Source organism: Nannobrachium achirus (assembly GCF_963921795.1).
Source record: "Nannobrachium achirus genome assembly, chromosome: 7".
In the NCBI taxonomy this organism is placed as follows: Eukaryota; Metazoa; Chordata; class Actinopteri; order Myctophiformes; family Myctophidae; genus Nannobrachium; species Nannobrachium achirus.
Window position 1 is genome coordinate 47,238,666 of NC_137816.1, and position 23,547 is coordinate 47,262,212.

Here is a 23,547-nt window from a genome sequence, read left to right on the forward strand (position 1 = left end):
CTCTGACAGTGTACAAATGGAACCAAATGAATGCGAACGGGTTCATTGCGACCATAGGTCGCATTTACTACCAAAACCTCCACCGGCTGTCCGTGGGTGAGTGAGTGAGTCAGTCCGTCACACTTTTGCCCTGCTCATATCTCCACAACCGTTGCCCCCATCCATGCCAAATTTTGCACACACACTCCTTGACTGCCAAACTACGACCTCCAAGGACCCCCGGAGCCCCAGGGGCCCCCAGGGTCCCTGGGGGACCCCCAGATGTAAAAAATGACCCAAATGTGCTCACACGTCACACGTCACACTTTTTCCCTGCTTATATCTCCGCACCTGTTGACCCGATCCATGCCAGATTTTTACACACCACACTCCTTGCCTGCCAAACTACAACCTCCATGGACCCCCCGGAGCCCCAGGGACCTGGTCCCTGGGGGACCCCCAAATGTAAAAAATGACCAAATGTGCAAAAATGACCAAATGACCACCCCAACGGGGCTGCTCACGGGGAATTCCCGGGGACCACCGACTCCTGGTGCTCCAGAACGGATGCAAAAGTGGTGGCGCCCCCAGTGGAGGACCCCCTGCCACTGCAGCGCACATAAAATGCCCGTAACTCGGGCTAGGAGCGTCCGGGAGAGCCGGGGCCGGTACCTATTCGTCCGCCAAGGCAACGCGGAGACCCCACCCCTCATTTCTCACATGGCCCTATTCTAGCGCCACCTTCAGGCCGATTTTTTAAAACACATTTTTGGGACACTGCTCCTACAGTTTTTGCCCTAAAATCACGAATATCACTACACAGCATGTCTACACTCATGTCATCAACATGGATCAGGAAGATTTTGGGAAAAAACACATTTTTGCCCTATTTGTGGAGATAAGCCACCTACGGTCGCTTATCTCCCGATTAGGGAGTCTTACTGGTTTGGTTACATTTGTACACTGTCAGAGTTACAGACTTGTATGGGTCAATCTAAGGGGGAAGCACACACTGGACGCGGGACGGCTGTTGCAGCGTCTTGTTCCGGTATCGACGCACGTGAAGTGCCCGCGCGGTAACCCCAACTGGATGCGGCGTGCTGCCACACAGCACATCCATTTCCCCCGGTGGGGAGAACCATGGGAGAACATGTTCACCGCGCGGCAACGCTGGAAAAATAGAACAGCGGCGTATCGGCGCGGCAGGTGAGCGGCAGACCCGCGGACTGCGCGCGTCTGACACCGCCGGTGTGGTTTACTTCATTGAAAATAATGGGGCCATATTTTTTGACACGCCGCTTCCGCGCCGCCTCCGCGTCCAGTGTGTGTTCCCCTTTAGAGTCCCTGGAATCCCACTGCACCGCAATTTGTCAAAGCTGCAATCTGTCAACTCTAAAACATCTACGGCTCATCCAAAAGGCAAGGAGATATTTTTCAACCAGTATGTGTCCTGACTCCTAACTGACACCAGGGTCAAAAAACCTCTCACTGGGAAACCTCTCTCAGCAGCTGCAGATGTGCAAGTGTTATAATATTAACATACTCTACTTCGGTGGTTCCCAAACTTTTCAGCTCCTTACCCACAAGAGAGAATAGACGTTTCCCCCAGACCCAAACTAGTGAAAATAGCATGGTGAGCTCTACAAGCTCAGTGTTGTGAGCTTGCAGATCTGCTATTGTAACTACAGTATTACTTAGACATTGTTTTCTAATTAGGAATTTCTTAGATTTTTCTTAGATTTCTTCATGAAATAATTGAAAAAGAAAATCTTTGAATTTTGTTTTTATGAAAATGTTTGTTCTTTTTGGGAATATTTTTTGAAAATATTTTGAAATAATAATTAAAAAACAAATTTAGGAAAACAAAAAATCCCGACCAGTGTTTGGGAATCATTGCTCTACTTAACACTTTAAAATAACTATTTAAAATAACTTTTTATTGATTTAAATAAGTTCCGGATTGCAGCTTCTATCACTATTATTTGGACTATCTAGTCGGGGACTGGCCTACTCGTGTACAACATGTGTACATGTTGTTTATCTTCTTGTGTGTGTGTGTGTGTGTGTGTGTGTGTGTGTGTGTGTGTGTGTGTGTGTGTGTGTGTGTGTGTGTGTGTGTGTGTGTGTGTGTGTGTGTGTGTGTGTGTGTGTGTGTGTGTGTGTGTGTGTGTGTGTGTGTGTGTGTGTGGTGCAGCCACGTCCATGTGCACGGCCGATCAGTTCCGCTGTGCAAACGGGCCGTTGCGTGCGGTTTGTCGTGGCGATGTGACGGCGAGGACGACTGCTCGGACAGCAGCGACGAGGAAGGCTGTGAGAAGACAGGTGAGGTTCAGGACCACGCCCCTCTTTATGTTTCTGTTTCTGTCTCTGTCTCTGTCTCTCTCTTTCTTCTTCTTTCTTTCTTTCTTTCTTTCTTTTCTTTCTTTCTTTCTTTCTTTCTTTCTTCTTTCTCCTCCTCTCCTTTCTCTTTCACTCTCTCTCTCTCTCTCTCTCTTTCTCTCTCTCTCTCTCCTCCCAGTCTAAATATAACACATGGTTCAGCAGTAACCATGACAACAGCTTCAGACAACCCTGGTCTCTGTTTGGAAAAAGCGAAAAGAAATGTATTGTTGTGAGTCTGATCACAGTGAGTGTGTGTGTGTGCGTGTGCGTGTGCGTGTGTGTGTAAGCACTCTTTTCCATCTTGCTCTTATGCATGACCTTGTACATGCGCGCACGCACACGCCCTGTCAAAAAAACTCGACTCACACTTAAAAGCCTTGTTAGTGCTTCTGCGATGGTGGAGATGTACATTTTTTTTACCCAGCAGATGAGAGGACATAGTTTGCGTGAGTGTTTACGAACAGGAGGAGGTGGAACTGAATAGCGGAGTTTTTAAAACGAGATCCACCCTCTCAGATCCAGACCCATTTGGAAAGAATGTCACCCCCTGCTGTCACAATTGGTAGCATTAGAAAAACTGGTCATAAGCTCTGAATGGGTTTTTGTTAAATGTATTTTACAGTATTGTATGTGCATGGGTGCGTGTGGTATGAATAACAAAACACAGGATGTCGATATCGAGCAAGTTGGCCTCTATTGTTTCATTCATTGTTTTCCCAGAATGTATGAATTGTATGCTAGCATAATATTCTGTATCCCACTTAGACAGTAACATCCTCAGTGTTATTTTAACTCTCGATGGTGTAGAAAATAAAACCAAATAGACCTATATGTGTACACCCTTTTAGTTAAATTAATAAGTATTTTGCCATGTACTGGTCCGGAAGAGAAGCAGTGCTGGCCTGGCATTGGAACACAATTGGCAAGCACCTGTTGCAAATTGTGTAGTAGAAAAATAGCAGATATACAAGCTCACAGCGCGGCACCGAGTGCTGCGCTGCGAGCTTGTAGATCTGCTACTTTTGAGAAATCGTGAAAAAGGTTTCAAATCCTTTTTTGAAAAACCTATGTTTCTATGTCAGTGGTGCTCAAACTTTTTCATGTGAAGGACCCCCAAAATTATATGTATTTGGCCACGGACCCCCATCTCAAAATATTTAGTTATAGGGACCCCCTCTAACTACAAGCTCTACAAGCTCGCAGCGCTATCTGCTAATTTTCAATGGCTAAAGTATAAAATAATTCCTGGCCCCTCCACCTTGGGCCCTGGTAACTCTGTCCCACTTTTCGCCCCCATGTGACGCCCCTGTGTGTGCGTGTCTCCTCACAGACAGCCCTCCCTGTGCTCCGGATCAGTTCCTGTGCGGTAACGGCCGCTGCATTGGACAGAGGAAGGTGTGCAACGAAGTCAACGACTGTGGAGACGGAACAGACGAACACCCTCACCAGGACTGCCGTGAGTCCCACACCACTGTGAATGAGACTGTGTGTTTAATCCTCAATGTTCATTTAACATGAACATTTAGGATTTTACTTTACTTTAACTCGTTTACTGCCCCAATCCGAGAAACCCGATAGAAAGCCTTTGATCTCTCTGCCACGCCCCGAGAAACCAGAGAATTTAATTTGATTTCATTTATAAAAAGAATATCCAAAATCAGATCGCCGATCGGCTGCTCAGCAGTTTGTTTAAGGAAGGTGATTGTGGGTCAAATAGGACTGCGTATGGATCCAAAGGCAAGGCTTTCACCTCTTTACCCAGGCAGTGGGGTTAGTAGTGTGTTGTAGTGTTGTTTGGAAGCCACGGCTGTATAAATGTGTGCTCTAGACTGAGGCACGTTTTCTGTGTATGCAGGTCCACGCCCCAGTGAAGGGAACTGTAACCAGAATAATGGAGGCTGCGCCCAGAAGTGTCAGATGGGTAGAGGTGGTTTGGTCCAATGCACATGTCACACTGGATACAAACTCAATGCTGACGATGGAAGAACCTGCCTGGGTAAGTTGCGCGTGTGTGTGTGTGTGTGTGCGCATGTGTGGACCAGGGTCCATTTTGACAGTTAAAGAGATACATTAACACTAGAATGTACTGTGTGCGCGTGTATATGTGTCTAGGTTCTTACTTGGAATGTGACTGAGCAGTCCAAGGGTACTATGCTACCTTACAACATCTTAGTGTGGCACTTTGAAAACTGTCTTGAGAAAGTGCCTCATAGGCAAAAAAAAAAAAAAAAGATGCCAGCAAGCAATAATACAGTATGTGTGTGTGTTTGTGTGTGTATATATTATATACAGTATGTACTATATATAGTATATAAAATGTCAAGTACGGATAACTTAAACATTTCACTATTTTTGTCTCTCCATCTCTCGTACCCACTCCCACCTCCCATCACCCCTTCTGTGTGTCTTTGGTTCGGTCCAGACGTGGATGAGTGTGCTGAAGAGGGTTACTGTAGCCAAGGCTGTACCAACGCAGAGGGGGGATTCACGTGTTGGTGTGTCCACGGCTACGAGCTCAGGCCTGACAAGCGCAGCTGCAAGGCTCTAGGTACATTTCTCAGTTATTTTGTGATGGTCCAAGTTCAAAGTTGACTCTAACCAGAACCGGAGAGGCGGGTGCCTGACAGGGGCTTGCCTCCCAATACAAGACATTTTTTGCATTTGGACCTGAATTTAGCCTTGACCTTGAGGTTATAACCAGGTGTATCAAATAACACAATAATGGGTATGCTGGTAGTTTAACTAGTACATCGTCATGTCAGGCAGAAACCTTGTATCTCCAAGTTTCAAATTTGTATGTTTAATCATACAAGACTGTCGCAAAAAACTAGAGAAAATAGCAGACAACACAACACACAACGCAAGGCGTTGTGTGCTTGTAGATCTGCTATTTTCACTAGTTTAAATCATTTTTAAAATGATAAATACAAAACGAACGGTTTTGGACATGTAGAAGAATATATGTAGTCCATTTAGTCACAACATCTTGCCTCGGAACCTGGACATCTTTTCTCTCTACTCTCTTTCCTGTTTCTCTCTTCCAGTAAAGCAGAAATTCCATAAAAAGGACAAGTCTGCTGCTATTAATCTTGTCTATTGGTTTGAATTAGTCAGGAATGAATGATATGATTATTATGAATATGATTTCGGCCCTTGATTCCAGCCCATACTTTACTTTTTTTGTGTTTTGTTTACTTTTGATATTAACGTTGGTTACCTACAATTTCAGAACATTGTAATACGTTCAGTTTCTATTCACATAAGTCAGTGTACACGCTGAACTACTTCAGTTTCTTAGTTCCCGTTTCACTGGTTGGCAAACACCTAGGATGAGAAACACTGCTTCTTCTTTTCACCGCTGCAAGGAAAGGGGTTTCTTTTTGGTTCTGTGAGGGTCTTAAGAGGGAGAATGAGGTCGACTGATGAATGGGGTGTTCTGGATTTAGCTCTGCAGTCACGGTAGACAACTGTAGACCGTCAGTCTGAGCCTGTGATCGGTGTTGAACCCCAGGGTCAGCTAGCTGCCAGGACCACATCCCCTCCGCTTTCTACCAGATTAATGATGTCTCTTATTAAAGCTGACCGCACACTCTCAAACTCAAGACATCTGTCCAGTGCCTACTACTCAGAACCTGGAACCCTCTCTTTTTACTTCTTCTTTGGCTCTCATTTAGTCTCGGTGCCGATGGTTTCAAAGGAAAGCTTGCGGACAGATATTGTTTTTGGCAATAATCGGATTGGATCCTTAGATTCTGACTGTTTTTCCCATTTGCATTCCTGGTTGAGTTTGACTCGCTAATGTCGCAGCCAAATCCTGCGTGTTCTCTCTCAGCTCTTCTCCCTCTGCCTCCCCACCTCTCATCTGTTCTTTTCACCTCTGAAGGTACCATCTATAAAGAAAGTATATTATTGTTACTTATTAATGGACAATCTCGTGGTTCAGCTCCCACCATGGATCTACCGTGTATAAAACCATTTAACACAGCATCACTCTCGGGCAGAAACCTTGTATCTCCCAAGTTTCAAATGTGCATGTTTTTTCATTAAGTAAAGCGCTGCTTCATCATACAAGACTGTCGCACAAAACTAGTGAAAACAGCCAATTTACCATCACACAACGCCTCGCACCGTGAGCTTAAATCATTTTTAAAATGATAAATGCAAAACGAAAGGTTTTGGACATACAAGGTTTCCACCGAAGACAACAATATAATTTATATGTCTGTCTGGCTGTCTCTCTCAGGACCGGAGCCGGTGCTGCTGTTTGCCAACCGCATCGACATCCGCCAGGTGCTGCCGCACCGTTCCGAGTACACGCTGCTGCTCAACAACCTGGAGAACGCCATCGCCCTGGACTTCCACCACAGCAACGAGCTGGTCTTCTGGTCCGACGTCACGCTGGACCGCATCATGAAGGCCAACCTCAACGGCTCCAACGTGGAGGAGGTGGTCTCCACCGGCCTCGAGAGCCCCGGTAGGACATAATATATGTGTTGTAGTGTGTAAATATGAACGAAATAAAAAGAAAATAAACAAAAATAAAAATAAAACAATTCACAGGAGGCAGGCAGTGATCACCCCATGTGCACAGTGCACATGCCCCCCCCACCACCTCGTACAATTCAGCAGTCAAAGTCTCGTCTCAAGTCCCATCCCCCTGTTTCAGCATCTCTGGCCACACATCTGGTGCTATGTTATACCTTGATTCATTGATTGATAGATTGAAGGATTTATTAGAAGGTTGCATAGGAAAAAGTACAGTTTCATGACGGTACAAATCACTCGGTACAAGGTCAACTAAAAGGAGACCCTAGTAATCTTTTCGGCTTATTTACACAGGAACCACTTTATGTATCTCATATAACATTGAAAGACAGACGGATAGAACACAGTACTTTGCATAGGATGTCATCAATAACAAAAGGGGGAAAAGCATTCAAAAAGGAAAAGAAAAAGAAAGATATTTACTGTGGAAAAGTGGAGGTAAGTATGTGTCTACATATAAGTGTTTCTCAAACTTAAACATTTCAAGGTCTCCCCTTAACTCTGACAGTGTACAAATTGAACCAAATGAACCTGTTAGGGTCCATTTGGTTCCATTTGTACACTGTCAGAGTTACAGACCTTTTTGTCAGTTTTATACCCCCATAAAGGAACCCACTAAGTCCCTGGAATCCACTTTGAGAACCACTACATTATGTTACATCATACTTTGTTAGATATGAATGAATATGAGATTCTGGGACACTGTGTTCTAAATACATCATATTTTCAGTTTGTAAACAGAAAATAAATTGACTCTTTTATACTTCTATAATGGTGTGATGCTGGTAATGGAAGCCATGTTTTCCAGTATGGCTTTGAACTTGAACTCAAATACTCTGGCCAACGATCTCCCCTCTGATAGCCATCTGACTTTAATGTGTAGGGAAGGCGTTTGTACTCAAACAAACACAAGTTAAGCCTTAACTTGTGTTTGTTTGAGTACAAACACAGCCTTAACTGTTAAGGCTGTGTGCTTTCATGTGATTGATAACTTAAATCATCATTCAATACACTGTTAAGGTCAGGTGACTTTTCTCAGCTAGCCAGAGTTTATGTGTTTAATTTCACATTCAGGTGAAACCTGTTTAACCCAAGTTGTGAAATCAGACAGCCGTCCAGTCATGGCTTACTCACGTACTTCTCTTCGTCCCCTATGGCAGTGGTTCTCAAGCTTTTCAGGCTGCAACCCCCAAAAACCCTGACGAGCACTAAGAGTTGAGGCATTACATTTTGTATAATACAGCTCTATTGAGCGCGAGGCAATGTGAGTATGTAGATCGGCTATTTTCACAATTTCTGCCTCTAATACTTGGTAATAATAAACTAATTTGGCCAATGTTTAATTAGTCATTTTAGAGGTATTAAAAAATCCTTAGAATTGTCACATTAGAAATGTGCAGATACCCTCTATACACTTAACACTTTATGTTGGCTTGTTTGCTGTTGAGTGAGAAAACAATATTGCGCATTAAGCTGATCATCTGGGGACCCCCCAAAACAATTTGGGGACCCCCCTCGGGGTCCTCCTGACCCACAGGTTGAGTATAAGGCTTCAATAGGCGATCTCAATTGCATTGGATCCCTGGCAGCATGTTGCGCCTCTCCCCCAGTCCGGTCATGGCAGCTGCCATGAACTAGACCCTGTGGTACTTAAATGTGACACACAAAAAGAAAATTAAGGAATGGAACATGAAAGGTCTGACTGATATCTTGATGACATGCAAGTTTCACACCCATCAGTCCTGCAGTGCCAGAGCTTAGCTGCTCCCAGACACACCCAAGATGAACATGCTTCTGCCTAAGCCTTGATGCATTGGTCTTGGACTGCTACTGTGCACTTTAAATAAATCATCTAAGACTAATTCTGTGAGTGCACACAATGTTTCCCCCATTCATTTAAAAGTCTGCTTCCAGTAAACAGGCCCATAGCATGCATAGAACACGCAGTTGGAATACATAACATAAAGACAACATTCTGGACTATATTCACATACGTTCTTAAAGAGTTTGATTTGTAGATGGACAATATGCTGTATATACCCCATCATAAATCATAGTATTGATGTTTTACTCCAATGTTTACGCATATTACCAACATAAACACTTGTATTTCAGCCCCAAAATACAGGAAATACGGTTTAAAAAGTGTCTATAGTCCTTCTATCAAGAGCTGAGTCAATCAACTAATTTGAAAACATGTCTCTCCACTGCTATTTTTTTTTTATTTGGGTGGTGGCTGCCCATTTCTTTTACACTTGGATCACTGATCCAAGCCTTCTATTAAGTTTGACATTATGCTTAAGACATTAAATGTTAATACATTGTACGCTAAATATTTGATGGCGCAATGAGCCAGGGTACATTAACTACAGAACAGGACAATGTTCATGGTGTGTTATTCAGCGGTTAAAGAGAAAGTCACACCATATTCTGGGCCCTGGGTACAAGGATTCACTGCGGGCCCCCCATGAATGTTCTTCATAGGGGTTAGGTTTAATCCATTTAGACTGGGAACACATTATTACGCATTATTTTGTGCTGTACTATTGAAAAATAGCAGATATAGGTACAAGCTCACAGCGCGCTGCAAGCTAGTAGATCTGCTATTTTTGAAAAATCGTGAACATTTGTGCAAGTCTTTGAATATTTAAAATCCTTCTAAGGGTTTTTGAAAAACCTATGTTTTCCATCTCAAAACATTTAGTTCCAGTTCCAGGGACCCCCCAGAAGCAAAATTCGAGTTACAAATACATATATTCAAAGATTTGCACGCATTTTCACGACTTTTCAAAAATAGCAGATATACAAGCTCGTGAGCTTGTATATCTGCTATTTTTCAATAGCTAAAGTATAAAATAATGAAGGCCCCTCCACCTTGGGCCCTAGTGACCTCCCCCCCCCCCCTTGTGACGCCCCTGGAGAAAGTACAGTAAGCAGCATGACCGCATACTCTAAACAGCCTGACCTGCTGACACCAGGTCTTTATAAACTCTTCCATGTTGCCGACTGTTGGCAAAATGCCCAAAATGTAAATATGAAAAGCAGGGGTATACAAAGGAAATGTGGTTCTGATTTTAAAGCACTTTGTTGCCCATCACAGAAAGTTGTCTTCAACGTAGGCTGTCGACAGTACAGAAGTACTGTGTTTTTACATTATTGTCTCAGTCCAGAATACATCACAAACACATGAAACGCGTGGAGTAGGTTAGTGGAAGCCATCGTTTTGTATACATTTGTGTGCCAAAAGATTAGCATCTCCACCATTTAGTTTCCTGTGGAAAGTGTGATTTGGAATTTCCAAACTCGTCAAATTAAGATACGAGATGCACAGATGGTAGGGAGATGGTTTGCTTAACAGCTGCTTTTTGTTTTCGTGTGTACTGCATGTTGGCAATACGTTTAATGTCACATCTTGCCAACAACATGACCTACCTTCGGACTTCATTAGTAGTGATGAAGTGTAGCGGACTCGCGCCTGCACTCACCGGAGCTCCACCCTTGTTCTTATAGCATTTAAATGGCAAAATCGATTATAGTTTTAGTATTTTTCATTCAAGACAGTCCAGGTAAGGGAACTTCTGTGCGGTTCATACTTTATTTTGGCGCTTTACAAACATCCCATTCATAGTTTCCATAGGAATGTTGGAACTGCACACACCAAATAGCTTAATAAGATGCTATCATTCAACCTGCCTAATGATGTCACACTTTCCAACTATATATCTGTCTATCCTTATCGGCAGACGCGTCATTTCAGAAGGAAATAATAGGGGGTGGCAAAAAGTGTGTCAACATAGCTTCATTTCTAAACTAGCGAAAATAGTAGATCTACAAGCTCTCAACACGTCGCTTGGCGACATGTTGAGAGCTTGTAGATCAACTATTTTGACTATTTGTTTGGGGGTGACAAGAGAAAATGTTTGAAAATATTCGCCTATAATGACATTCCCAAAATAGGGACGCCGCGTTGAAAGTGGTTAATAAATGAACGGTTGCAAAACGCTTATCTAAATTATAACACGTGTCACACGTAGATGGCCATCAGATTAATCTGCTAATACAATTCAGAGTTGAGGACAATATGCATAAAATAACTGAATGTAAGGTTAAATGCTTATCTCCCTGTGTCCCCTCTGCTGCGTGGCTGTTCCCAGGTGGCCTGGCCATAGACTGGATCCACGACAAGCTGTACTGGACCGACTCCGGGACGTCCCGCATCGAGGTGGCCAACCTCGACGGGAGCCATCGCAAGGTCCTCCTCTGGCAGAGCATGGAGAAACCCCGAGCCATCGCCCTGCACCCCATCGAGGGGTACGAATACACACACACACACGCACCATGTAATTCACAGCAGATGGTTCCCAGTGTATACAAACTGGTGTACATATCCCTGGAAGACTTGGCCCCGTTGCGGTGTTGTGTGAGAGGCAGAGCTGAGATTACAGCTTGGCAGCAAAATGCAGCCCAAAGGCTAGCATCTGTCGCGCGTGCGTGCGTGCGTGCGTGCGTGCGTGCGTGCGTGCGTGCGTGCGTGCGTGCGTGCGTGCGTGCGTGCGTGCACATTGGCCAAGCTTCGCGGGGAAGCAAACTTTTGTAACTCAAATCTCAAAGCTTCTGGGGGTCCATGGAACAACATTTTTTCAGATGGGGGTCCGCAGCCAAATAGATGTAATTTTGGCGCTCCTTGACATGAAAAGGTTTGAGAACCACTGATTTTAGAAGAAGGATTTAGAAAAGAATTATAGAATCGGGTCAAAATCTTCAAAGACTTCAATGCACAAATTCTCTCATTTTTCAAAAATAGCAGATCTACAATGTGAGCTTGTAGATCTGCTACTTTTCAATAGCATAAAATAATGGTTAAAGGAGCTTTAGTCAACTTTTTCTTGAAAAACGGATCCTAAAATAAAAATAATGTTTCGAAAATATATTATAAAAAAAATTAAGCTTCATATATGTTTCTTTTCTAAAATCAAAAAAAAAAAAAAAAAGTAAAAATAATGATAAAATAATCATTCTGGCCGTTGTCAGGCTGACTTTGTTTACATCCCTCTTCTATTCTTTTATATGGATTCTATATAAACGAATAGACAATATGCATAGATGTAAACAAAGTCAGCCTGACAAGCCAAAATGAAAAAGTTGACTATAGCTCCTTTAAAGTAATTTTGCGTAGCCTAATAATGCGTTCCAGGTCTTAATGGGCTTTTAATTAAATGAACACATTAAAGGCACCACTCACTTCACACCCAGTTTCTCTCCAGCCTTTACAGTAAATGCTGCCATGGCAGGAAAAGAGCTTTGGAAATGAGCCCCAGAGAAAGTTAAAGCTAGGAATCTTGTGTGACTTATTAGGGAGCTCATTTGCATGGGTTAATTGAAGCCATTGATGGAAGTGTGGCTCTGGGACGGTGGAGAACCGATAAGTGAGTGATAGTAGAGAAAGTTCAGACCCTGCTGTGTGGTGATAGCAAAACATGGCAGCCAGCAGGGGTGTCGCACCAAGTTCTGGGCCCCGGGTACAAGGATTCACTGTGGGCCCCCCATGAGTGTTCTTCATAGGGGGAGGGGGGTTTAACCCATTTAGACTGGGAACGCATTATTAAGCATTATTTTGTGCTTTAACTATTGAAAATCTTTCAAATCCTTACGTTTTTTGAAAAAACAAAAACAAAAAAAAAACATGTTTCTATGCGGTGCTCAAACCTTTTCATGTGAAGGACCCCCAAAATGATATGTATTTGGCAAAGTCCTCCATATCAAAATATTTCGTTCCAGGGACCCCCCCAGAAGCAAAATTTGAGTTACAAAATGTTCGCTTTAAAAATACATATATTCAAAGATTTGCACACATTTTCACGACTTTTCAAAAATAGCACATCTACAAGCTCTACAAGCTCGTAGCGCGGCACTCGGTGCCGCGCTGCGAGCTTGTAGATCTGCTATTTTTCAATAGCTTAAGTATAACATAATTAAGGCCCCTCCACCTTGGGCCCTAGTAACTCAGTCCCATTCCCCCTCCCCGCTTTCTAACGCCCCTGATGGCAGCCATGGTAGAGTTCCCTCTTCATGCAGTCAGTCCTCCAGGAATATTGGAGCAGTAACACATGAAACACGGTGTGCTACGCTATGATATTGATACTGGTGTGCTGGTCCATGGCACCTCGTGGTGTAGCATGAACTTGTGTATTATTGTGATTATACCACCGTTTCAGTTCAGGCAGACAACTCTTGGATTAATTTAGAATATATTTTTATTGAGCAATAGCCTCCACTGAGCATGATATATGAAGCATAGCTTGGCGTCAGGACTCTGTCTCTATTCATTCCCTGTAAGTATAAACATTTTGGATAAGTTATATATAATTATATACCAAATAGATTTATTATATACCAAATAGAATTACAGGGAATGAATTAAGACCCCCATAGGGGATATAGAACAAAGCCTAGTTTGCAAAGCATAGTTTGGCGTCAGGACTCTGTCTCTATTCATTCCCTGTACTGTAAGTATAAACATTTTAGATAAGTTATTATATACCAAATAGATTTATTATATACCAAATAGATTTATTATATACCAAATAGAATGACAGAGAATTAATTAAGACCCCCATAGGGGATATAGAACAAAGCCTACAGGTGGATGCTGGGGAGGTGGTGGGATTGCAAAACATATAACAGCAGTAGAGAGCAAGCAGAGCAGCAGCAGAGAGCGAGCAGGGCAGCTGCACAGCCAGGAGAGAAGCCAGAATGAAGAGGTAGGCAGAGGGATTTAAATACCCGCCCTGATCAGGTGAAGTGATCATGTGACTGATGACCTGATCAGGAAGGCACGCCCCCTGAGTTGTCTGCATGAACTAGCTACGCAAGCTGCGCCTCATTAATAATATTTATGATTAGAAAGGGTAAGCTACTTTGCTATTAGCATCAGTCAGCAGCCCTTGCTACTTTAGAGGTACGGTAAATATGGTGCATGCATTCCGATTGCTGTTGTCGTGAGATATTGGCACTTATTAGACTCCTTGATTTCTAGTTGATTGACTGTAATTAAGCAATAATAAATAATACATGGGAGGAAGTGCTAAACTGTGAGATATTGGCTCTGGTATGATGCAGCTCTACACACCAGTGCTGATATCTTGCAGTATAGCACAACGATTAGTGTATTATTAAACCATGAGTTTCAATGAAACCAAAATAAAACCAAATGGAAGGTCATGCCCACTTGCCCGAAAAGTAAATTGTCCATTATAAGATGACTGGTAAGATTTTAATTACCACTCAATTTAACACTTATTTCTTTACTTTCTGGGGCTGTGCGATAAAATGTCATACCTCAATACGTCCAAATCCAAATACCAAACACCTACATAGCTATGATTGAATATTTTGTTTTTAAGTGTAGCAACAGTAAAAACAGCACATTATAGGTAAACAGTGCTCTTATTTTACATTCCACAGACCAGATGCGCTATGGCCACGTTCAGGTGTTTAGACAGATATCTTGTGTTGTGTTTCTAGACGGTTGCGTCCCCTCTCAAATGAGCACTTGTCCGGTCGGGCAACCTGAAAGCAAACTTCACCTGCCCGAAAGTTTTATTTACCTGCCGGGGGCAGGTGGGCAAACTTTAGTGTCAATGCCTGCTGTACGGGTCCATTTGGTTTTATTTTAAGCTCTCAAGAGTTAAAGATCTATAAGGGTCCATTTGGTTACCAACTCTCCATCGTTTTTGGGAAACACCTGGGATCCCTTGAAGGACCACTGGTGGTCCCCGGACCACTGGTTGAACACCACTGATCTATGTGAACATCCTACCAAGTAAAAGCTCCTTGTAGATTAGTTTAACTTAAACTAATTGTCACACCCCACGTCTTCGCCTTTCCCTCTCGTCCCGCCACAGTAAGATCTACTGGACGGACTGGGGCAACACCCCGCGCATCGAGTACTCCAACATGGACGGGTCCAACCGGAGGGTGATCGCCGACACACACCTGTTCTGGCCCAACGGCCTCACCATCGACTACGCCGGGCACCGCATGTACTGGGTGGACGCCAAGCACCACGTCATCGAGAAGGCTGACCTGGACGGACGCAACCGCAAGGCCGTCATCAGCCACGGTAAATACACACACACGCACGCACGCACGCACGCACGCACACACACACACACACACACACACACACACACAATTCTACAGTGTAAATATTAACCCGGGCAACGACGGGTCCATCAGCTGGAAGCAGAGAGAGAGAGAGAGAGATGGTCGCAGGCCTTGCTACAAGCTCCTAGATTTCCCATTAATCAAAGTACTGGTACTGATACATACACATACATACTGTGCACACACACACACACACACACACACACACACACACACACACACACACACACACACACACACACACAACAAGAGAGATATATTATGTTGCACTGACTCAATTTTACTATTCCATGTGGAGTTAATCAATGCCATGTTTCCATTAAAGGCCAGAATGAGCATGTGTGCACCATTGTGTACACACACACACGTTCGCAGCACGCACGCACGCACGCACGCACGCACGCACACAGCCTAGCTCCCCACACTCAAACATGCACATCCAATAAATGTCAGCATAAATCCTGTGCCTCTCAGGCTCTATGCGTTCCTGTGTTTATGTTGTTCAGCACAGCCTTTGCTTGTTTGCGTCTGCGTGCATGTGCTTAAAACAAAACAAAAAAAACATCAGGTATGCAACAGATGTCAAGCCATGAGCATCCGGCACTTTGATGGGAGATCCCAAAAAATGACATGTGCGCCCAGCTATCATGGCGCCGTTCGCGCGCACAGTTTAAGTGGATTTGGTCCTGGGTTCGATTCCCACTGGGGACGCTGTGGGCGCTGGGGGCATGTTCCCTCCTCCGCGTCATCAGCGTCCACACCCTAGGTGGGGTTGGCGAAAGGGCCTTTCTGTGGGGAGTTTGCATGTTCTCCCCGTGTCTCCTAGGGTAGATACCCTCACAAAAACATGCACTATCCTGGTCTATAATGCCTCCCCCTGGCCAGCCGGGGGCGCCTGATGGAGGGGAAATGAACTGGTTGGAATAACGTGTTCCTTCCACGCGTTACGTCCAAACTGGGGAAATCCCCCGTCAGGTGAAAAGAAGCAACTTGGACTACTCATGCACTGAAGGAAGCATGAGTTTTGTCCGTTGTCTCCCCAGACGTGGCAGAGGGAGAGCAGAAACCAGGATTACAGCTTAGGTAATTGTCACTGGGTGAAAAAATGGTTTACAAAATCGTGGGATAAAAAATAAAAAAAGTTTAAAGGATTTATTATTGGCGTCCAATGTGTTGACACATGGGATGCCTAAGATGTCCACAGGCGTCTTAACCCCCCTTCCGGAGTGCTGCGGCCCCGTTAAGACGTCCCTGCGCGTCTTAGCTGGTTACCATGGTAACCCCCGCTCCGCTGATGCCTCGCGAAAAGCCACTTCCGGCAACTTCCGTTCGGCCATTGACTTGTATTCATCCTGGCTGAAGAAAAATGCATATATCTGCCTTTGGTCAAAAAGGCCTGTTTTCTATGGACCATAACTTACACACGGATCATCACGGTTGTATTTCTTCTTCTCCGTGCGAAAGAAAGGCTTTCGGCGGGCCGTGAACGGGAGACGCGGAACGTACAATGGGCACGCGCCATGTGCACGGAGCCATCGAAAATGTGTGTGTGTGTGTGTGTGTGTGTGTGTGTGTGTGCTTCTCTTCTCCTGTGTGATTGAAGAGAGCAGTGGAGTGGTGCGGTAACAACCGAGGGGGGCGCGCACCATGTGATCGTCAACCGAACTAGCTTTGTCCCTCCGGATCCGTCGCACTATTTGAAGTACCAAAAGCAAAAGTACTAAAATGTTACAAGCTCACAACGCGTCACGATGCGTTGTGAGCTTGTAGATCAGCTATTTTCAAATTTCCTACGTATAAAATAGGACTACAAGTGATTCATGTATGTTTTATCATATTATAATTGATATCTGTAAAGTAACTAGTAACTAACGTTTTCAAATAATAGTAGTGGAATAAAAGTACAATATTTGGAGACATCTGAGATGTAGTGGAGTAGAAGTAAAAGTATTGGAAATTGGAAGTACTCATGTACAAATAAATACCTCAAAATTGTACTTAAGTACAGTACTTAAGTAAATGTACTTAGTTACTTTACACCACTGGAGAAGAGCGAAGGACTTGGGCAGAGAAGGGGTGAGTGTGTGTGTGTGTGTGGGGGGGGGGGGGGGGGGGGGATGATGAGAGCGCAGGGTGGGTGGGGGTGTGTGTTTGAGATGGGGGAGAGGGGGCTATGCCACAGGCCCTTAATGATGTGTGCTCTCAGGATAAAAGGCTGTAATTGCCCCTGTCCCTCCAGCAGAACCGTGTGTTTGCTCAGACAACGGCGCAGAGCAAATGGGCTGTGTGTTGGGTGGGGTGGGGGTCTTGTGTTTTATGGCTGGGCATGCATGTGTTTTATGTGTACGTGTCGTGTACTCGTGTTTACACGTCTGCTCTCAGTATTTTGAGCAAATGGACATTGTGTGTGTATATGTGTGTGTGTGTTGAGTGCGCAATAACTGGACATGTGCCAGTTTTTTCCGTCTTTGGGGCCTCAAGGACAGATGGGTGTTGGGGGGGTGGGGGGGTTGATGCCCTTATCCCGCCTGCACACCTGTGCACCTCGATGGTGTGTGTGTGTGCACGCCTACTGCACATGCATGCTGCACAGCAAAGGTGTGCCGTCGATAAGGACAACAGAAAAATAAGGGACCTGCCAGTGTGCACAGTGGGAGGGACAGTAAGCAGAAGCGTCAATTGGGTATGGCAAGGTATGGCAACTGGCATACCTTGGCTCCAGGGGGGAAACAATGTACTTCTTAAAATAAATTCATCATGAATGATACGTAGCATGCAAAGCCTGCGAAGTTAGTTCAGGCAGGTATACTCGAGAGGTTTAGTGTCTTGCATGCGCGCCTTGGCACGCGTGCAAGACACCAGTCATGTTGCCATACCTTAGCTTTTGCTGAACTGACGCCACTGACAGTAAGAGGTATGGGGTCGTGATGATGACGAGGCAGGTGGAGAGGCAGCTGCGCGCGGATGGAAAGAGGAAGACAAAAGAGAAAGGAGGGAACGCTGTACTAACACACACTCTGCTCCACCTATAGCCAACAGAGAGGGAAGAGGGTCCACTGTTCTTAGCCCCCTCACACACACACACATGCACACACACACACACACACACACGCACGCACGCACGCACGCACGCACGCACGCACGCACGCACGCACGCACACACACACACACACACACACACACACCATGCATCCCCATCGGGATAAGATCAGAAAAACAGTCCCCTATTCAGCCACTATCTCCTTACACACACCTGGACTCTTTGGCGAGGACAAGTAGGATGCTGGGTAGATGGATGGATGGGGTGGAGTAGGAGTTTTTTTTTTTTTTTAACAGTGCCATGGGGGTGCCTCCGTTGTCTTGGCTGACTCTTAAAAATCAAACCCATGTTTGAAGTGAGCGGTGGATGTGAGCAGTTCATTTAGAAGTTAGGTTTCCTAACTAATTAGTGTGAGTGTGAGTGCCTGGCCTGCTCAACAGTGCAGCTCATGCTACGGACAGAGTAACATAGATAGTAACATACTGTACGTACAAAGTCACTCTTAGGAGACGAGCCACGAAAAGATTAAGTAATATTAGAAATGGCTATTAAATATTATACGCTCAAGGTGTGTCATCACATTTACAGTACTACACACACACACACACACAGCTCCACAACACTATCATTCTCGTCTCTCTCTCCCTCTCCTGCTCCGGCCATTTACCACTTGACTTTTACACTCCGCTGTAAAACACTGTCATTAAACCAGAAGTCCTGTTTTAAAAGCTCTTGCTCCCAGCTGCCTCGCCACACAAGCCCAGCGCTGCAGCGGCAACAGAAATAAAAGTGTGCCAAAATCACTTTTTTTCCCACCCCGTTCAGCACTCTCGACAGAGCAGAGGCCACCGGAGGGATTGAGCAGAGAGAAGAGGTTTAGATGAGTGTGGGCAGACGCGGCCCACAAAGATCAATCTGCGAGGAGCACCCCTCAGTTACTCTTTTATTACATGCCGATGCGTTTGATCCCCCTTTCAAGTTCCTAGAGATGGAGAAGGCTCCGTTCCTAAGAGGGAAGCCACAAAGTGCATGTCTTCTCCTCTGGTTTAGCCTAGCGCACGAGGCTAACCTAATTAGCAACAGGCAGAGATGGGACATGGACATAAGTGAAAGCAGCTCTGATCTGACACAAAGGAGGCTGCGACATCGGCCAAGCCCGCAGAGCTGCATGGAAAGCGGTTCTGCACTGCGCCAAATTTCACACTCACATCCCCCTGCTTTTTTATGTAGGCCAATCCAAACATTTTTTGTTATTTTAATCTAATCTGAAACTGTAAATTGGAGCATGTCGCCAGTTTATGCTGATTTACTTTGCTGATAATTAGTTTACAGTTACAGTTTAGGCATTTTGCAGACGCATTTAATCCAAAGCGACGTACAATAAGCAGGTAATACACATCACTATAATAAGCAAGATAATATGTTAGTACATTAACAATATAACAAATGCATAGGAATATCAATCTAGAAAAACAATAACATAGGTAGACCAAAAAAACTGTCATACATGCAATTACAACTTACAAAATTACAAAATGTTGTCATTGCGTAGTTTAGAGCAGGTTTTGAGCTTCTTAATGGTTTTTGGTTACTGCTGCCATGTACAGTTTACATTTTTCAGAGTTATGTGGCTCTCTTGGTCCCTCTAGGCCTGCCCCACCCGTTTGCCATCACCGTGTTTGAGGACAGCCTCTACTGGACGGACTGGCACACCAAGAGCATCAACAGCGCCAACAAGTTCACCGGCAAGAACCAGGAGATCATCCGTAACAAGCTGCACTTCCCTATGGACATCCACACGCTGCACCCCCAGAGGCAGCCTCTAGGTTGGTACATTCACACACTCAGTGGTGTAAAGCAGTGGTTCTCAACCTTTTCAGGCCGCGACCCCCAAAATAATCATATTTTAACTGGAGACCCCCCCACCCTGACGAGCACTAAGAGTTGAGGCATTACATTTTGTCCAACACGGTTCTATTGTGAAAACAGCCGATCTACATGCTCACAACGCCTCGCAACGCAAAGAGTTGGTGGTTGTCGGGAAGGTTTCTTAACACTTAACTTGATCTTAATACTCAACTGGTATATTACACACAACTGGTATGGTATTATTCACACAACTGTTCTTGCTAGTTCCCATTCTTGCATTTATAGTCTGAAACATTATGTCATCCTGAAGTGTGACATCATGTTTCCCAATTAGGTTGTTTTCTTTGTTACAATGTTGATGTACTGATGTATCACCTTGCTTATTGTAAATCTCTCTGGATTAAGAGCGTCTGCTAAATGCTTAAAGTGTCAATCGTAATTGTATTCAATCAATCAATCAATAAATAAACACACTTAATTTCCCCCAACTTTGTGTTTTTCCTCTAGGCGGTCGCAACCGTTGTGGGAACAACAACGGGGGCTGCAGCCACCTCTGTCTCCCCAGCAACAAGACCTATACCTGTGCCTGTCCTACAGGCTTCAAGAAGGTGGACCACTACAACTGTGCCCGAAGTGAGTTGATCAACCTCACAAACTTTACACAATGAAAAACCTTGTTGTCTAATGAGCAGTGGTTCCCAAACGTTTTAGGTCGAGACCCAAAAGTTTGCACCGGGACCAAACTAGTGAAAACAGCAGATCTACAAGCTCACAACGCGTCGCTTCGCGCCGCGTTGTGAGCTTGTAGATCGGCTATTTCCACTACTAATTCATGGAATCTTTGATTTTTCTTTTATTTCTTCATGAGACTACTGAAAATACATTTACATTTTGTTTCGAATTCATGAAAAAAAGAATTGCTTTTTTGGGAATGTTTTTTGAAAATGTTTTGAAATAATAATCATTTAAAAAGCGAAATGTAGGAAACAAAAAATGAAGGTACCCATACAAATGTGTCCGCGACCCACAAATGGGTCCCGACCCAGTGCTTGGGAACCAGTGATCTAATGAGAACATGATGCTGTTAAATAACATAGGTCAGCTGGTTGTGCAATACCCGTTCCACCGGTAATACTTAAAACGTGTCCTCTAAATTGTATTGTATGATGTTATTGTAAGATCACAGTGCCAGCCTAAGGTCCTCAGTCAAGGCCTTTTCCCACTGAAAGCAAAGGCTGGATCACCTTTGGTCTTCAGCCTAGAGCAGGGGTTTTCAAAGTGGGTGATGGGGCACCCTGGGGTGCTGCGATGGCAGTCCAGGGGTGCTGCGATATAAGTTATTTTCAGTCAGTTCTAACCAAAATGGCTATTATCTCAACGTTTTCCTCGCAACTTAATCGCTAAAATATTGTCACTGTCGGGCAAAAACCTCGTATCTCCAAGTTTCAAATGTATACGTCTTTTGGTAAAGCTTCATCATACAAGACTGTCGCACAAAACTAGTGAAAACAGCCGATCTACAAGCACACAACGCCTCGCGATGCGAGGCGTTGTGTGCTTGTAGATCGGCTGTTTTCACTAGTTTACCGGTAGTACATTTTATAGGTGATAAATACAAAACGAACGGTTTTGGACATACAAGGAAAAAAATATATAATGTAGGGGTGCCTCGGATTAAAAAAATATTCATGGGGTGTCCTGAGACAAAAAAGTTTGGGAACCCCTGGCCTAGAGTTTAGAGAGGCCACAAGAGGCCCACTCTCTGAATGTCAGGTTCTTGCCACGGACCTCTGGATATGTGGCTACACACCAGTTCTAACTGAGACCTAAACATAATTAATCACAGTGACATATTTTAAGTCGAAGTCTAAAACTAACATGTCAAGACCCAAAAGAGAGTTAAAAGGTATGTCCGGGACCCAAACTAGTGAAAACAGCAGATCTACAAGCTCACGTCGCTTTGCTTCACGTCACGTTGTGAGCTTGTGGATCGGCTATTTTCACTACTGTGTTCTAATTTATGGAATTTCATTGATTTTTCATTGATTTCTTCATGAAATTACTGAAATAATTATTGAATTTTGTTTTTAATTCATGAAAAATTTAGCTTTTTTGTGAATGTTTATTGAAAATATTTGGAATAGTAATAATTTTAAAAACAAAGGGACCCATAAAAATCTGTCTGCGACCCACAAATGGGTCCCGACCCACCGTTTGGGAACCAGTGCTGTAGAGAAGCTGCAATAGGGATAATAATTATATCATGACGTGACTTTACTGTAGTCTCTGTCCCTGGCAGTGGAATTCTGTGTAATCTGGAACCATTCCATGGCTTGTCAGGAGAGCAGAGCTTTACAGAGGAATGTGCACGCCGAAGGCTACATTTATTTAGTTAATTTATAGTAGGATTGTGCTTAGTGGGGACGGGCCTTTAGGGTTAAGGCATATGAGGGTAACCCAGTTTCCAGATAGGTGAATCTGCATATTAATGGTTAGCTAATATAATGTAAACTAAAGGGGAATATCCACAAAAAACATAAAGAAATTGTATTCCACGGAAGTAGAATGTTCCTTGTAATTCCTCGTAGTCCTTGGAAAACATAATTCATCTGTTTTGAATTGAGTGTACAGAGTGAATTCGTTAATTGTGAGAGAAGGTTTGCACATTTAAATGAAGTAACTTTTCTATAGCAATGACACAATGTAATTCTCCATCCATCTCTTACGAGGCTAATTGATGATGTCAGTGTTTTGCACTTTGTTTTAGCAGTGAGAGTTAATAAATCAAGACTCCTGATACAAATAAAACAGTACAGCGTGTTTTCAAAGTAGCGCAACGCCCCTCGTTTTCTGATCGCTTAACCAGGGCTCTGACTATTTTATTCTGTTAGTTGTTGTTGTGCTGTGTGTTAATGCTGACACCCCCCACCCCCCCCATTGTTGAACCTAGAGCACTGACAGAAGACCTTTGGTCTTTAATCAGGTCTTGACAAGTTCCTGCTTTTTGCCCGAAGGACGGACATCCGACGAGTCAGCTTCGACACGGAGGACATGTCCGACGACGTCATCCCGCTGGCCGACGTGCGCAACGCCGTGGCCCTGGACTGGGACGCCAAGGAGGGCTTCATCTACTGGACGGACGTCACCACAGACTCCATCAACAGGGCACAATGGGACGGAACCAAGCAGGAGGTCAGTAGTACAGCTTTATTAACCCATTAATTTGTTTTAAATGGTGCATTTATATAGCGCCTTCATCCAAGGCGCTGCAGGAGGTCAGTAGTACAGCTTTATTAACCCATTAATTTGTTTTAAATGGTGCATTTATATAGCGCCTTCATCCAAGGCGCTTTACAGAGATTGTGCATTACATTCACCCATTCAACCACACATTCATACACCGATGGCAGAGGAAACCATGCAAAGCACCAACTTGCTCACCGAGAGCATCTAGGGGTTCAGAGTCTTGCTCAAGGACTCTTCCACACTAACTCTGGGGGAGCCATAGATCTGCTTTTTTTTTTTAAACACGTTTCTATCATCAGCGGTTCCCCAAAATTACATGT

The 23,547-nt window shown here is 44.2% G+C and overlaps 1 protein-coding gene across 1 annotated transcript in view; it reads left to right on the forward strand.

Annotated features, from left to right (window-relative positions):
- Positions 1–23,547, forward strand: part of LOC308288797 (low-density lipoprotein receptor-related protein 4-like) — a gene marked incomplete at its 5' end in the record, with an annotated part of 110,807 nt that overhangs the window by 59,513 nt on the left and 27,747 nt on the right. Inside the window, 12 exon segments of the mRNA XM_080730267.1 lie at positions 2,174–2,211; positions 2,213–2,230; positions 2,232–2,301; positions 3,692–3,817; positions 4,217–4,357; positions 4,784–4,909; positions 6,605–6,835; positions 11,061–11,217; positions 14,811–15,028; positions 19,762–19,938; positions 20,489–20,614; positions 22,965–23,173. Coding sequence (XP_080586393.1) covers positions 2,174–2,211; positions 2,213–2,230; positions 2,232–2,301; positions 3,692–3,817; positions 4,217–4,357; positions 4,784–4,909; positions 6,605–6,835; positions 11,061–11,217; positions 14,811–15,028; positions 19,762–19,938; positions 20,489–20,614; positions 22,965–23,173 — 1,637 coding nt within the window.